This window comes from Salvelinus alpinus, chromosome 10 (genome assembly GCF_045679555.1).
Source record: "Salvelinus alpinus chromosome 10, SLU_Salpinus.1, whole genome shotgun sequence".
Lineage (NCBI taxonomy): Eukaryota > Metazoa > Chordata > Actinopteri > Salmoniformes > Salmonidae > Salvelinus > Salvelinus alpinus.
The window spans coordinates 48938134-48954690 of record NC_092095.1 but is presented as its reverse complement, the minus strand read 5'-3'; the positions used below and the strand labels follow the sequence as shown (position 1 = coordinate 48954690).

General features: G+C 40.5%; 1 protein-coding gene across 7 annotated transcripts in view; it reads right to left on the bottom strand.

The window, feature by feature from the left end:
- Nucleotides 1-11733: 11733 nt before the first annotated feature.
- Nucleotides 11734-16557, bottom strand: part of LOC139532138 (zinc finger E-box-binding homeobox 2-like) — an 80582-nt gene continuing 75758 nt past the window's right edge. For 5 of the 7 annotated variants that reach the window (XM_071329345.1, XM_071329343.1, XM_071329347.1 and 2 more), the window contains exons 9-10: nt 15412-15592; nt 11734-13835 (exon numbers count right to left, since the gene is read on the bottom strand). In XM_071329345.1, coding sequence (XP_071185446.1) covers nt 13258-13835; nt 15412-15592 — 759 coding nt within the window. In that variant the 3' untranslated portion in view covers nt 11734-13257. The remainder of the gene's footprint in view (nt 13836-15411; nt 15593-16557) is intronic. The other 2 variants (XM_071329350.1, XM_071329348.1) reach the window with 1 other exon arrangement.

Genomic DNA, 16557 nt, shown 5'->3' with positions numbered 1-16557 from the left:
TTTAGTTGGCGCCAATGATCTCAGTAATCCACTCTTTCAACATGCATACAATGTTTCCAATTAATCCTCAGGTACTCTAATATCTAAATAAATGATAATATTTAAGATGGAGAATAGTATGTTGAATAGGGAAGATAAATAACGAAGTGCACGCACCTCATTCACGCGCCAACAAGACCACTTTTCTAATGAGAGACTCCTTGGAGTTCTTCAAACTACTTGTTTATTTTTCAAAAAACAAGCCTAAAACCCTTTCTAAAGGCTGTTTACATCTAGTGGAAGCCATGGGAACTGTGGAAGCCATCTGGTGGAAGCCATCTGGGTCCTATCTATGTGTATATCTATGTGTATATCCCATAGGCAACCATTGAAATAACCTGTGACCTCAAAAAAAAGTATTTCCGGATGGATTTTCCTCTGGTTTTTGCCTGCCATATTAGTTCTGTTATACTCACAGACATTATTTTAACAATTGTAGGAACTTCAGAGTGTTTTCTATCCAATGCTACAAAGTACATGCATATCCTAGCTTCTGGGCCTGAGTAATATGAAGTTTACTTTGGGCATGTCAGTCATCCGAAATTCCAAACAAAAACCAGTCTCCAAAACAGGTTATAACACAGTGTTCAAAGAAGGGCCAGAAGTGTACAGAATGGTCTTGTCTGCGTAGAGGTAGATCAGAGAATCATCAGCAGCAAGAGCGACATCATTGATGTATACAGAGGAGAGAGTCGGCCCGAGAATTGAACCCTGTTGCACCCCCATAGAGACTGCCAGAGGCCCGGACAATAGGCCCTCCGATTTGACACACTGAACTCTATCAGAGAAGTAGTTGGTGAACCAGGCGAGGCAGTCATTTGAGAAACTAAGGCTGTTGAGTCTGCCGATAAGAATGAGGTGATTGACAGAGTCGAAAGCCTTGGCCAGGTCGATGAATACGGCTTCACAGTATTGTCTCTTATCGACAGCAGTTATGATATCGTTTAGGAACTTGAACGTGGCTGAGGTGCACCCATGACCAGCTCTGAAACCAGATTGCATAGCGGAGAAGGTACGGTGGGATTCGAAATGATTGGTAATCTGTTTGTTAACTTGGCTTTCGAAGACCTTAGAAAGGCAGGGTAGGATAGATATAGGTCTGTAGCAGATTTTCTCTTGAGTGTCTCCCCTTTGAAGAGGGGGATGACCGTGGCAGATTTCCAATCTTTGGGAATCTCAGACGATATGAAAGAGAGGTTGAACAGGCTAGTAACAGGGGGTGCAACAATTTTGACAGATAACTTTAGAAAGAGAGATTTTGCAGCTCTTTCAGAACATCAGCTAAATGGATTTGGGTGAAGGAGAAATGGGGAGGCTTGGGCGAGTATCTGTGGGGGGTGCATGGCTGTTGACTGGGGTTGGGGTAGCCAGGTGGAAAGCATGGCCAGCCGTAGAAAAATGCTTATTGAAATTCTCATTTATAGTTGATTTATCGGTGGTGACAGTGTTTCCTAGCCTCAGTGCAGTGGGCAGCTAGGAGGAGGTGCTCTTATTCTCCATGGATAGTAAGACAGAACTCTGCAGGCTATCTCTGCAGTAGATTGCAACTCCGCCCCCTTTGGCAGTTCTAACTTGTCGGAAAATGTTTTAGTTAGGGATGGAAATTTCAGGGTTTTTGGTGGTCTTCTTAAGCCAGGACTCAGACACGGCTAGGACATACTGGTTGGCAGATGTCCTAAAGCAGTGAATATCCGAATATTCGACATTGTGGGGGTGCTTTGCTGCAGGAGGGACTGGTGCACTTCACAAAATTGATGGCATCATGAGGGAGGAAAATGATGTGGATATATTGAAGCAACATCTCAAGACATCAGTCAGGAAGTTAAAGCTTGGTCGCAAATGGGTCTTCCAAATGGATAATGACCCCAAGCATACTTCCAAAGTTGTGGGAAAATGGCTTAAAGACAACAAAGTCAAGGTATTGGAGTGGCCATCAGAATGCCCTGACCTCAATCCTATAGAACATTTGTGGGCAGAACTGAAAAAGCGTGTGCAAGCAAGGAGGCCTACAAACCTGACTCAGTTACACCAGCTCTGTCAGGAGGAATGGGCCAAAGTTCACCCAACTTATTGTGGGAAGCTTGTGGAAGGCTACCCGAAACATTTGACCCAAGTTAAACTATTTAAAGGCAATGCTACCAAATACTAATTGAGTGTATGTAAACTTCTGACTCACTGGGAATGTGATGAAAGAAATAAAAGCTGAAATAAATCATTCTCTCAACTATTATTCTGACATTTCACATTCTTAAAATAAAGTGGTGATCCTAACTGGCTAAGGTGTTTACAAACTTCCAACTTCAACTGTACATACAGTACAGCAACAAATGAAGGTAGAGTAGATCAGCACACAGAAATGTCAAGTATTCACCCACTGCAGACCACAACCCGCGCTGTCAAAAGTTCAGTGTAATAAGGGAAGCCTTTGTGTGGTACTAAAATTCAACAGGCCTCCGTCTGGGTGGAATACTTCAGGCCGAACAATGCCAACAGAGATATGGCATTTGCCTCCATACATCATTAGCCTGCCGACCGTCCACTACAGTGGGATCTGTGTGTGTGTGTGTGTGTGTGTGTGTGTGTGTGTGTGTGTGTGTGTGTGTGTGTGTGTGTGTGTGTGTGTGTGTGTGTGTGTGTGTGTGTGTGTGTGTGTGTGTGTGTGTGTGTGTGTGTGTGTGTGTGTGTGTGTGTGTGTGTGTGTGTGTGTGTGTGTGTTTGTGCAAACCCTACATGTTAACGATGCTATTAATGTCATTTATGGGAAGTGAGGAGATCAAGTTTTTAACAAATAATGAATCTCACAGTTGAACTGTAGCAACCCTCTACCCCTCTCTAAATAACTATGGGTTCTTATGACTGCTTATAGCAAGCGGTATAATTAAGGGAGCTACATGTATAATTTTTCATTGTAATTTCCGAAAATGTCCATAATATATAAAAGCCTGACAGGCTTCTGTTGTCAAGACTGCACCCTCCCTATCTAACATCGTCATCTCCTCCTCAAGCACAACGAACAATGACAGACTTGGGAAAACGGTAATGTAGAAATTGCTCTGTCATTTCCTGGTTACTAAAATTCTACATCCTTCCTTCTAGTTTGAGTTTGTGGGAGAAATCAAGCACTGAGTAGTATAGGGAATCACTGCACCATCTAAATTGCTATGAAAAAAACGTTATGTTTTTAAGACTGTTTGAAGTTGGTGGACAAAAGTAAAATAGTCTCCACCATGGTCCGTGCCATCTGGGATCCTTGGGACATAACCAGCATGGTCCATGCTATCCTTGGATGCCGGATAGCACTAACCTCTCCACCGTGTTGTGGGAAATTGGATGTGTGGGAGGGGGAGAGTTGTTTATAGTGTTGTTTCAATTCTCCTAGCTTACATGTGGGCGAAACATTCTACATGTAGTACCATTAAGCAATAACGCCAAAGGGGGTGTAGTATATGGCCAATATAACATAGCTAAGGACTGTTCCTATGAATGACACAATGCAGAGTGCCTGGATACAGCCGTTAGCCGTAATTAGAACAGTAAACAAATCATTTGGCGTCATACCTGTGGTATATCGGCGTTCAGCGAATCAGCATAAAGGATCCAAACTACCTGGTTTTTAATGCACTATACTCATGTGCAATTAATGCATTACAAATAAATCCTGAGTGCCTCATATAAACTGTTGCCAAAATCATGAATACACTCCTAATATCTCAGATTTGTCTGCCAGTGTGATTTTGTAATTGTAGTGCGTTGACCTCAGGACAAGTGTAAGGTTAAAGGTTAAAGAATCAGAATAATCCAGAGGAAATCAGTTTGTATGAATACTCTAATATTATGACGTCCTGGTTTATAATAAAATATTTGAACTCTGCTTTATTTTTCTCCCCACTGTTTGATTTCTATAACATATTGCCTCACAATAAATGATTCATGTCAATTAGCTCTTCATCTTCTAAGATACAAACTCATGTGATCCTTTCAACAACTATTCATTTCATAGCGACACAGAGCTCTCCCTAGAAGCATACTACTATTGCCTGAGGACATATCTCTTAAATAAAAGCATCAGATCTTTGCATACCTACGATTTACATATTAAAGGAATGGGAGATGAATGTTAGAAGAATTGGGCATAGCAGTCTAATCATTGCCTACCTCTGACTGGAATTCTAAATTCTTCTGGGTCTCCCTTCTGAGACATAACAGAAAGAAAATTAAGAGGATCTTTTCAAGTTCATTATTCTCGAGACTATTCGAGTGCTCAGCACACTTTTACTTGGAGCGATCAGACTCAGTTGGTTGTAATGGTGCTCTGATTCTAGTTCTGACAACTCAATTCCCAGAGTTAATGGATAGCCTGTATTCTATCAACATGGAGTGAGTGTCGTTGTCTTGGTTCTAATGAACCTGAAGATGCTCTTGACGTTTACCAGATTCACTTTTTGTACTGTATATACACTGAACGTACAAAACATTAGGAACTCTGCTCTTTCCATGACAGACTGACCAGGTGAATCCAGGTGAAAGCTATGATCCACTTCAATCAGTGTAGATGAAGGGAGATAAAGAAGGCTTTTTTAACCTTGAGGCAATTGAGACATGGATTGTGTACCATTCAGAGGGTGAACGGGCAAGACAAAATATTTAAGTGTCTTTGAACGGGGTGTGGTGGTAGATGCCAGGCGCACCGGTTTTAGTGTGTCAAGAACTGCAACGCTGCTGGGTTTTTCACGCTCAACAGTATCCCATGTGTATCAAGAATGGTCTACCACCCAAAGGACATCCAGCCACCTTGACACAACTGTGGGAAGCATTGGAGTCAACATGGGCCAGCATCCCTGTGGAACTCTTTCGACAACTTGTAGAGTGCATGCCCTGACGAATTGAAGCTGTTCTGAGGGCAAAAGGGGGTGCAACTCAATAGTAGGACGGTGTTCCTAATGTTTTGTACACTCGGTGTACGTAGATAAACCTTTTGGATATATCCAGATAAACTTTTGGGATATTAGCCTGGCTTGGTATCCATTATTTTTGGAAGAATAACTTTTGGAGGAATAATACTTTTATCACCATGAGGGTAATACCTTTGACAAGATGGAAAAAAATAACCATTTATGAAGTACTATGATACCACCTATGCACAGAGTTACAGCATAGAATATAAATCTCATCCACTAATCATTGTGAGGTCATTATAATAGAAATTGCCCTTGCAATTACAATCTATGCAGATAGAAGGCCCAGCGAGATGGCATGAACGAAATGTATCGCCCTTATCAAGCTGGCACACCATTGATTCATGTGCCCTATGGGTATGCATGCCCTGTATATGGGTAGACAGGAAATTAGGTTGCCCGCCCACTAAAGATGCCTGACCATGGCTCTAATGGGTCAACGCCGTCATGGGTTTCACGGGCATCACTGCCATGCCATGTATCGTCACTTTGACCGGTCCTGAGTCTGACCCACTTGTCCGCCCGATCCACCCATCCACACGGGGCAGTGCGGCCTTCCACTACGTCATCCACAATTGGGCCTGACACTACAGAGGTCAACAGTAATGCAATCTCACCACAGGGCTAATTAGGATATGCCTTCATAGGATATCAGAGGAAGTAGATGAAGTATCCCCCCATTAAAGTCCCTCTCCGGGGAGACAGCAGATTGAAGCTCCACTGATCACTTAAATGAAGGACGGAGGAGACACTCATCTCAACAAACTTCATTCCTGTCCACTCACTGGCTAACTTCCGTTTGAAAGATGTCAGCAATACAAGCAGTACCCCGGAGAGATAGTGTGTACGTGATTGGATTCAACAGTTACATGTCAACATTGTCAGCATGCCCGAAATTATACATCTAATCAAGCAACATTACTCATTGAAAATATAGATGCCATGTTATTAGAAATCCACATAATGTGGATAGTTCACTAGCAAATATCCAAAAGCAGCATTGTCTATCTATTCAACTTTAGTCCCTCTCGTGGAAGTTATCATGTTTCAATCTAATGTGCATGTCTCAAAGACAGCAGAAATAGAAGTGCGCAATGTTGTCTTAACTGTGTAAATGTATTCGTTTGAAGGCATCGGTACACATAGAGGGCTGTGGAGCATCACCCGTCTATGGATGGATCCCATTAAAAGTGTTTCCTGGAAGGTCATGTCTCATATTACACACGGGACAGACATGGAGAGTTACAGTCAGACTGGCTCTGTTACACACAGAACAATCTCAGCTACCACAGCGGTGCAGCCTGGTCCCCGCAGATAGCTAGCGGCTGCCAAGGTGGGCCAAGCCACCCACTTCGCTCTGGTATCCCCATCGGCACAGCACAAACACAGCACAAACACAGCACAAACACAGAATAGAGACACTTCCCAACGTTCTTCTCATTCAATTCAACTCCAGTCTTAACAGAAACAATCAACTTATTTTTCAAATGGTTCAGTGCTGAATCAAGTCTCTGGCGTGAGAAGAGCGTGAGAGGTCTCTGGTATTCACAAACCCTGTTTTTAATGAAGTAAAGACGACACCCACACAACCATCGCTAGCTTTTCCTGTGCAAATTTGGAGATGATTACAAGTGAGAAAAGCAGAGGGGGGCCTGGCTTTCTATCAAATAAATCATGTTTTTTTTCTCCTTCGTTCCTCTTCTTCTTGTCAACACATGTTTCTAGGTGATTAGTAATGATGTACGCTCACAACCACAACTAGGTCTCATTTACTGTAGATACGAGATAGATCAAATATATACTTACACCCTTAAATCAGAACCTGCTTGATATTGACAACCGGTCAAGCTTCCCAGTACATGAAGGAAACATACAGTATATTTTAGAAGAAAGATATACTGTAGATATTGCAGGGTAGTGATACAGGTGTCCACCCTACGAACCGTCCATGAATTAATAATCTAGTACTAGTAGCCTACTCAAAGGCATTCTGTATGTCCTGGCAGACAAAATATAGAATTAATTCCTTTACATAAATAGAGTTTAACCACATGAAATGACATGCAAATTAAGTATGCATAATATTATACCCAGTGAAAAAGTTGGTACTACAGCCTCAAAAACCTTCTTTTTAGAGTGAAAAGACACTTTTACAATACCGTTTTTGTGGTTTTACGTAACAGCCTATGATTGAATAATACTTTCTCGGGAGTCTTTGATCTCATAAAGGGGAGGCAACTTTAAATGTTGTACAGATTAACGTTTCAAAGCAAAAGAATGACTGAGAACCCTTTTTTTTGCAGCAGCAGCATGAGTCAAGTATCATTACACTTCAAAAGTGCAGGCCTCACACTGAAGCTAATCATTAAGTAATTCTCTGATAGGAAATATACCTAATTATAGGGAGTCAAATGCATATTATGAATCTCTCTTGCTCACAGAGCTGAGCGCTAGCAAATACATATTAGCCGTTGGGGATTATTACTACGTTCACCAGCCTCACTACTTTCTGCATTATCCGCCAGGTTTGTTCCACTGACGTCCATAGAAGATGACTGAAATGAATCCCATTGAGTACAATAATTATATATGCTTACATGCAGATGTCACTGTCCCTATCTCAAAAAGAAAGAGAGACACAGACACTGCCTTTACGAGATGGGCAGTTCAGTTAATAAAGTTACTTTTCGGGTCCGTCTCTATCAAAAAGTACATCAATCTCTTCAGTTAGAACAACGTTAGTCCATAATTGGTCAGTGTTATAGGTGCCCAGCTACACTTTATCATACAGTCTCCTTCAAACAGAACAATGTGCTCTAAAGACTCATTTTATTGAAGCATGTCGTTGTTTTAGATAGCCAATTCCCCCTAACAAATTGATGGTAATTATGTGATATGATCAACACTAGCATACATACATGTCCATGGAATGGAATTATACTCCCAAAAAGTGCTTTATCTCAACAGTGTTTGTTATATTCTTTCTTTCTTCTTGAGATATTAAGCCATTTAATTACCGTTAAGAGCATTAAGGAGCGATTTTAAGTATAATTTGCAGTTCATGAACTGTTTAAAAGAATTACACTTAATGTAATTAACTGCTGTCATTAGGCCTAATCCCAGTAGGATAGGAGTGAATGCTTGCTTTAAGAAATTACATATACGTAAAATTGCATTAATTTCAATCCAACAAAAAGGTTTGGGCTGCAAAGGTTTGGCTCCCTCAATGGCATAATTATCTATTTCCAGAGTGTGCAGTGTAAAAACAGTGTTAAGTCCATTAACTCAGGCGCTTATTCACCGTGCATACTGTAATCATATACCTACCATGTACTAACCTCATAAATTAATTGGCAATGGCCTCTTCAGAGCCAGCGCTAAATGTTGTACAGGGGTTAGAGAGCCCATACAAACATCTGAGCTTCAATCAGTCTAGCTATTAACAATACCCTGTTTACTATCATTCAGGCTGCGTACAAATCATAGCTTGACATCAGAAAGGAGGGCAAGCAGACAATGAGTCTTGCGAGAGTTAAATGACTACATGAACCGTACTTTGAATTACATCGTCCTTTTTTTGTCTGGTGGTGAAGTATCTAATTAAAATAGAGATATTTTCCTGTCAAAAATAGTGGGGACCATGTTTAATTAAGTCAAGAGGACAGTAACATATTAGTGACATGAACGTCTAGGCAGTCATCCACCATTTGCATGATGCCTTTCATAAAGAATGCATGTGCCCATCTTGAAAGGATCACTATAATTTGTGAAGGATTATTGTGCACCATTGAAATTAATATCCCTGGTAAAGTTTTGTACAGAAAACCCTGAAGGTGATCACTAGCTTTCAGAAACCAGGCTATAGCCTTATCACCCTATATGGATAGGGGATCATGTGGTTAACCGTCTCATTGATAAGGTTAAAGAAGTGTCGCTTTGTCTTGGCCAATGGTTTAATCACCTCGGAATCATCCCATCCTTCTATCCTATGGCATCGCAGATTATCATTGTCGTTGGCCGTAACTGACCAGTAATTTAAATAGATATGATTACACCTACACCGGCATGCTGGGCCTAGCACGAATTAAACTCCCCTAGAAATGTGTAATGAGTGATGTTCCCTGTACCCAGCTGAGGCCCTGCAGACACAGCCATGATCCAGCATTCTAATCACCCGTCAGCCAAAGCCGCTGTTGCTTCGCATTAGAATCTGTGTTTGTGCATATCAAAGATTCCACAAACGCATTGGCAAAACACATAATCACTTTCCCATCAGAGAGATGGAGAGAGAGGGGGGGGGGGGGGGTTATAAAGGGGTGAAAGTATGGATGGATAAACTGTGCAGACTGGTGTGCAAGAAAAGAAAAACAAACAAAAAGATAAAAGGAAGTCTTGGTAGAGAAACCATCATATCACAAGACCAACACAGTCTAAACAGCTTACTTACATACAACGCCTGCTGTTCCTGCCATGCCTCCTTTCCATACCACGTCAACTATGCTGCTAGGGGTTGTGAACAAGTGCATCAAATAATACATGCAAAATAATAAAAGTCTATGCATCGTTCTTTGCTCCACACAATGCCCAACCCCCTCCAATTTTGGAGAGCATTGTTGTCTTTGTGCCCTTTACTGCTCGCCTGCCTCCTCCCCGCTCTGCACCTGCTGCATTCATCAGAGTAGCGAATGCAGGCAGGGCAGGCTTGGACCTCTAGTACTCCCTCAACTGAGAGTGAAGGTATTCAGTCTGCTTGTTCTGACGCGTTACCTTGGAAATCAATACGTGAGATGACGTTTAAATAGATCCTAATTGTATTTTATTGGTAAAGAATGTATTGTGATCAACGCATACTAAACATTTACAGTTGAATATAGGTTGGTGTAGTTTTCTGTGTTACAGCCCTTTTGCTAAATCGAGTATTTTACATTATGGGGCAGAAATCCATGTGTGTTAGCATCTTTGTCGCAGATGGTGTAGCCTTTCATGATATGCAACACATTTAAATAGTTGAGAACTCCTTGGCTTGCCACCATTCTCAACAGTGCATTGGAGTACAAACTTCACGATACTCTGCCCTTCAATAAGGATATAGTTCTGGTTGGGTGATTTTCTTTTATTATTATTATCATCATTTATTTTGTCTGTTTTTGTCCCACCACTGGCACACTGGTGCACCACCTGCTCTGGGTCTCTTTCTGCTTGGGCCAGACTGAACAGCTAACAGCTGGCTGCTCTTCTGACACTCTGATTGGCTAATCCCTACTGGTCACTTGTGCTTCTCCTGCCTGCCTGTCATTGAACTTTCTCTCTCCCAGTGCCAGGTCTGGGCCTTCTTCACAGGGGCCGTCCTTCATACGCCCTGAGAATGATATGGGCAGCATATGGGGATATGTAAATAATTGAATGAGGTCAAAAGTCTGAGCTCTCCTCTCTACCTCTCTCACCCTGGATATATCCTGGATCCTATGTGAACCTCTTATTGTTTTTTTTTGCTAAATGTTTACTAAACGTTTTGGAAATAAGCTGCGTATCCTTTATTCAGAGTTAATTCTACTGAATGTACCTTTTATTCAGTTCAGTGGTACACACTTCTATACACACTTCTATTTGAATTTCCTTTTCATCTGAGAACTTGTGCATGCCAAGGGCCATAAAGTTTCCCTACATAATATGTCGGCCAGGTACAGTAGGTGTCGAGCCAATGGCAATATGAAGCAACGTCGCTATAGTAAGACTTGGAGATATGAATGGAAGCAATTGTGTACCCTGAAGGCAAAATCTACACTTAAAGTCTGAGTCTATACATAAAACCAGTGATGAATCATCCAAGTTCATACGTTCCAAACACACCACCAATCTGGCCAAAACATACGGCAATATGACATTATTAAGAGTCACTGTAACAGCATGGTGTCATTGGGTGTGTTTTCCTCCCAAACATTCGACCAGCTCGGTTAAGTATTTTCAAAGGACGTTTTAAAAGGAAATTGTTGTTTACTTCGAAATGATTGACTGGGGTAACAAATAACAATACTAACGTCATGATCTCCCTTATTGTGGCGCAGAAGGGTACTAGAATGTGTCAAATACATTTCACCTGGAGTGTTCTATCGTCCTTGAAGGTATCTTCTTCTCCTTTACCTCTGATCTCTGTGGAAGCGTTGCATTCTTAATCGTCCCGGACAGTTAACAGTACGTGGTTAAATTCAATGGCTAATCGTTTAAGACACTCCTCCCCCTTTTATCTGTGAGATAGCACCGAGTGATCAGATGGCATCAGGATCAATATGAAAATTGGAATATGCAAAGCATGTTCTGTGTTTGGCATTGCTCAACCTTTTCCCTTTCATCTTAGCCTTTTGATGCTGCTTTGAATCTGCATCTGCAGTGTGAGCGGTTAATAGCTATAAGTATCTTCACACAAAAGTACTTTAAGCTGGCATCCACCTTTCATTTGAATGACTTCATTTGTTTCTTTGCTTTTTTCTGTAATGGTAATATGACTGTCAATAATCATTAAGTCTATTGAATGTTATAAAACTTTTGAAAATAATGATAAAAATAATGAATTATTGTGTGATTCAGTGTGTGAAAAATGTAACTCGTACTAGGAAAACTACCAATTTTGGGGGAATGTGGGTCTTTTACTTTCAGACGACTCCTTTTCTGAGTGACAGGTGTAGTTATGTGGTTCTCTAGCACTGCTACAAAAGCATGAAAAAATGTTGAACATAAGGCATTTGTGTTCTGTAATTTGGCTACTTTTATTCGAGCATGGTCATTTCCAAGAGAAATTACAAATTAAAAATTCAATAATACTTTTACAAAGACATTTCAGGAAAGATTTTCTTCAGTCATGGTATCATACATTGTATCTTAACAGTCCCTCTTCATTTTTTTAGCAAAAAAAAAAAAGATGAAGAAAGTGGAATTTGTTTTGTTAAAAATACAGTGTTTTCACAATATTGTATAAAAGTTCCCAAATTTGGAATTTCCAGTAATTGGAAAATAAAGGAAATAAAACAAAATAATATAGTTGAAAATTCGCATTTCACAATTAATGTTTCAAAACACAATAAATGCTCTCTTTACGTAAAATTTGCCCCAATGATCAACGCCAAGTTCATTTTTACTAAAATATATCTATATATTGAAGAACTATAATACTGTACACTACAGTATGAAATAAATAAAATTAGGAAATATAAAATGGGCCACATAAATAAAATGTTATTCAACCTACAAACAAAATGAATGCAATTTTGTTGTTTCAAAAAATTGTTTGGTGTAATACTGACAAAAGTTAATGAAATAAACCTGAAAATTGCACAGACATATGTAAACTAAGGAACTGCTGCCTAGTGTACTAATACTGACATGGGTGCTTCAAAGATCAAGGTGAGCTATCTCTTAATACCGAAGCTGGTGAAGAGGTAACGTGTGTCACCCTCCTTTCACACAATACAAGGATGGCACTTGCAGAAACACACAGATTAAAAGGTTTGCATATAAGGCTTTTTCTTATCAAAAACACCTTACAAAGGCTTTCTCCTTAATTGTTCACACGATCCTTCCATCTACTGTACTGTACTGTCAAACCGTTTTCCCTTCATTTCAAGGTCTCTTTAAGACTTCATTATCTTAAAATCAAACAGGTAATATCTGTTAAGTTCCTTCACAGAGAAATGCTGAGGCCTAAAACTGTGTGGCTAGCTGGCCTGACGACAGGGCAAAACTATAGACAACACATTAAGTGAAAGATAAGTAATACAACTGATGGACTGTAGTGTGGAGACTACTTCTTTTTTCAACACTGTATAAATATATACATAGGCAATACTTTTTTATTATTTTTGTAGTGATTATAGAAGCGAAGTGCAATTTGTACAAGTCACTAGTTTGTGCTATAAAGACTATGGAACACAGAGTTTTTAGGATGTTAGCACCACACATATTTTTAGGCCTTAATACTGTACAATATTTTAAATGTATTAATTTATTCATTTTTCATTTTTGCATAATGCAGCCTCTTCTTCCACAATTCTCCCCCCCCACCCCACCCCACCCCAAAATCAAACTTCAAATCAATGTCTCCTTGGGCAGACATATACAACCACCACCCCTTGAGTCCTTCAATACAAAGCTTCCTAGAAGCTTCAGGCACGTGCATGTACAGCTTCAACAAAGCAGCGTTAAAAACCAAGCAGGTAACAATAATGAACAGAAAAGTAAGATGGGAAGCTTTTTAAATGCAGTAGTTTTATTACATGCCATCCCCCATATTGTCCTCGTGATCCGATTTGGTTTCTGTTTTCCCGTCCAACGAACTATCGTCCATCGAGTGCTCTCCGTTCTCCTCCTCATCCCTCAACGTGTCTGGATCTGTGTCCATGCTCTTGTTCTCGCTCTCCTCTTCCTCCTCCTCAAAATCCTCTTCCCTACGTCCTATTTTCACGTACGTTCCTTCAACTTCCTTCTGACGATCTCTCATTCCTCCGTTCATCCCTCCTTCCCTCAGAATGCCCTCGCGGTCCTCCAGGTCGGGGTAGCCCTGAGGAGTCATGCCCTGTAAGTAGGCCCGGCTCAATAGTAGCTCTGTGGGCTCTAGGTGGCCCTTCTCCCGGGCCTCTCTCTCGGCCGCCTCCCTCTCCTCGGCCTCCCTCTTGCAGTAAGAGTAACGGTGGTTCATGTGCTGGGAGTAAGAGCCCGAGTGAGAGAAGCGCTTCCCGCACTTGTCACACTGGTACGGTTTCTCGCCAGAGTGCAGTCGTGAATGTTCTATAAGGTGGTGCTTGTGTTTGAATGCCTTCTTGCAGATTTGACACTGGTGTGGCCGTTTACCTGAGGAGACACAAAAGGAGAGGAAAGCAGACATGAGTTTCCCAGCTCGCTACGTTGTTACTACATTTAACACAATTAAAAACATCAGGAGGAGAACAAACACAAACTAAAGGTACATTCAGATGATTCGAATGGTATGAAGCAACTTGAACTATCATTACAATATCAATGCTAACTTTGTCATTACTTATTTGTTTATTCTAAATGAGAAGATAAACAGCTTAAATAAACCACAGGGTCTGTCATGTGTTTACACTATGAAATTCCCTCCTATCGCTAAAGCATGGAGGAACAGAATCACAAACACTTAACAAACAGAAAGCTGTGACAAATAAAGAAACAAATAGGAGATGAAAATTGAACAAGAGACTCCTATGGCTACGCTGATAATCTCAGTAGAATAATTCAAGTGTCTAGACGCCTCTGTCCCTCAATTATTTTGGGACTCTACTCTACTCTGCTCACCATGTAAGATGGGATACCCTGAATGCAAAAGTGTGAGACGAGAAACTCGAGCCGCCCTACATTGATGGAGTGAAATTTCATTACATCATGCTACCAAATGATCTGGCTAAATAAAAACTCTCCCAGCAGCCAGCAATGGTGGCTGGTCGTGGTGTATATCATGGGGTGGGGAGTGTGGGACAGTTGCACCCCTTTTGAATTTACTACACCTCAGCACATCCGGAAATATAACAGTCTATCTGACACAAATCATAAGATAGAGTTTCTCCTTTGGCATTTCAATCTTCTTGTGACGCCACGTGTGCCACCAAGCACAGACACCAACACATCTGGCCAATTCCTAGACACAAATAGCCCTGGAATGCCTTCGACACCTTCCATAACTGCTATACTTGCAACACACACCCCCTAATACCACAACTAGATACACCTGCGAGCTACATAAAGCATGCGGTATTCTGCTACGTGCTGCATGTAGTCATGTGTGTAAAGAATGATGCAACTTAGTGAAAGCGTTTCATGGTGAGAAGTGTAAAAAAAAAAAAATGGCGTCAACACACACATGTTCAATGGGTTAAACCGACCTATCACTGATTAGAGTGATAGTCAATAAAGGACCGGTTTGGTCAAGTGCTACTTTCAGCAGTCTGTCTCTGTCTCTTTATTAGTTATATGTGGGTGCGCTTAGTGTGTTTTGTAAATAATAATAGGGTTAATAAAGGAGCATGTGATGGATATAATTAGAAATGGCCAAGGATGACATTTACCTCAGACAGTGCCCTCATGCATTATGCAAAGCAATGACACAACATTTAGTTAGGCTCTTTCTACCCCATTTTGATTTAAGTACGGAGCTTACATATTCAGAGAAAGGTATTTCTGGCATAACCCTAATAATGTAATGTTTTGCTCTACATATTTTAGTAAGTATATCTCCTCACCCCTGTCAATGAAGAAACAAGTTAGGTCTCGATTTACATACAACTGAAAAAGAACAAAGCAAGAAAGAAGTGGGGAATGAACAAAATGAAACAATCGAAAGGGTTTAGTAACACAAAACATTAGAAATAAAAGCAATGGGGTAAGATAAGTGTTCCAGAACAGTATATACCTGTGTGTTCATATTTGTGTCTTAGGAGGGAACTGCTCTTCTGGAATGTTTTGTCGCACAAGTCACACGCGTACATACCACTTTCTGTCTTCTTAATCTTCTTCCGGGACAGACAGGAGTCTGAATCGGTCATGTCATCCAGTCCTGACATATAATCTGCTGTTCCGTCTAGCAGCTCCCCCTAGAAAATGACACATTTATCAATCCACACATGTCAACTAAATTTAGTACCTCCTGATGTTTGCCTGAATGAAAGATTGAATGGAACTTACGTTTTTGACCTAATTACTAGCACTCCAATACAGAGCGCAGGTGTAAATATAAAAGGCAGACTACACTGTAATGGTTGACAATCTACCCTGAATGTTTAAAAAAAAATGTTTATCTGTCCTCCATATATTTGAATCAGTCTAATTTTATACTTGAAAGAGTTTTCATTCCATATGTATCTGTTCTTTATAAGGGAAGATTAACCCGATAGGCTTAAACTTAAATTAATGGCGGAACATATTATTACATTAGAAGGTCATAATAATAAGAGAAATCCCTTTGCGGGGCATATTGTCATATTCTTCTAATTTCCAACTCATAATGATTAAATCAAGAGGTGTTCTAAATGACCAATATTGAGAAGCACAATTGCTCTCATTAAGAAGTGCTCGCTCTGGTCTGACAATGACTCCTTTGGCAGGGACACTTTTTTTCTTACACTGTTTTTAAAGAACAGAGCTACTATCATTCCGCAATCAATTTGAGCTAAATGCCCGTAGCTGTATTTTTAAAATCTAATTTAATAACTTAGAATAGGAAACATTATTAATACTTTTTTTATCAAAATGGTTCCCTCTATGTTAAACAGCCTTCAGCATTCAGTGGGAATGAACATGGAGCCTTTGCATTATTAACCTGCGTGTAGAAACTCATTTTGGCTTTAGAGTGCAACTCTCTTTAAAATAAAATACAAGACAGTGGCAGAGAATTGGAGTTGGAGTCAGATCCTCTGTGCTGTGTGCAGCTCCAGGGCTTACCCTTTGCCTATTGCACAGATCACATACACTTTGTCCCTCACACAATTCACACAAAAAAAATACCTAAGGAATTTTTTTTTTAAAGAAACTAGGCTGAGACAGATTGATTTTAAAGGGT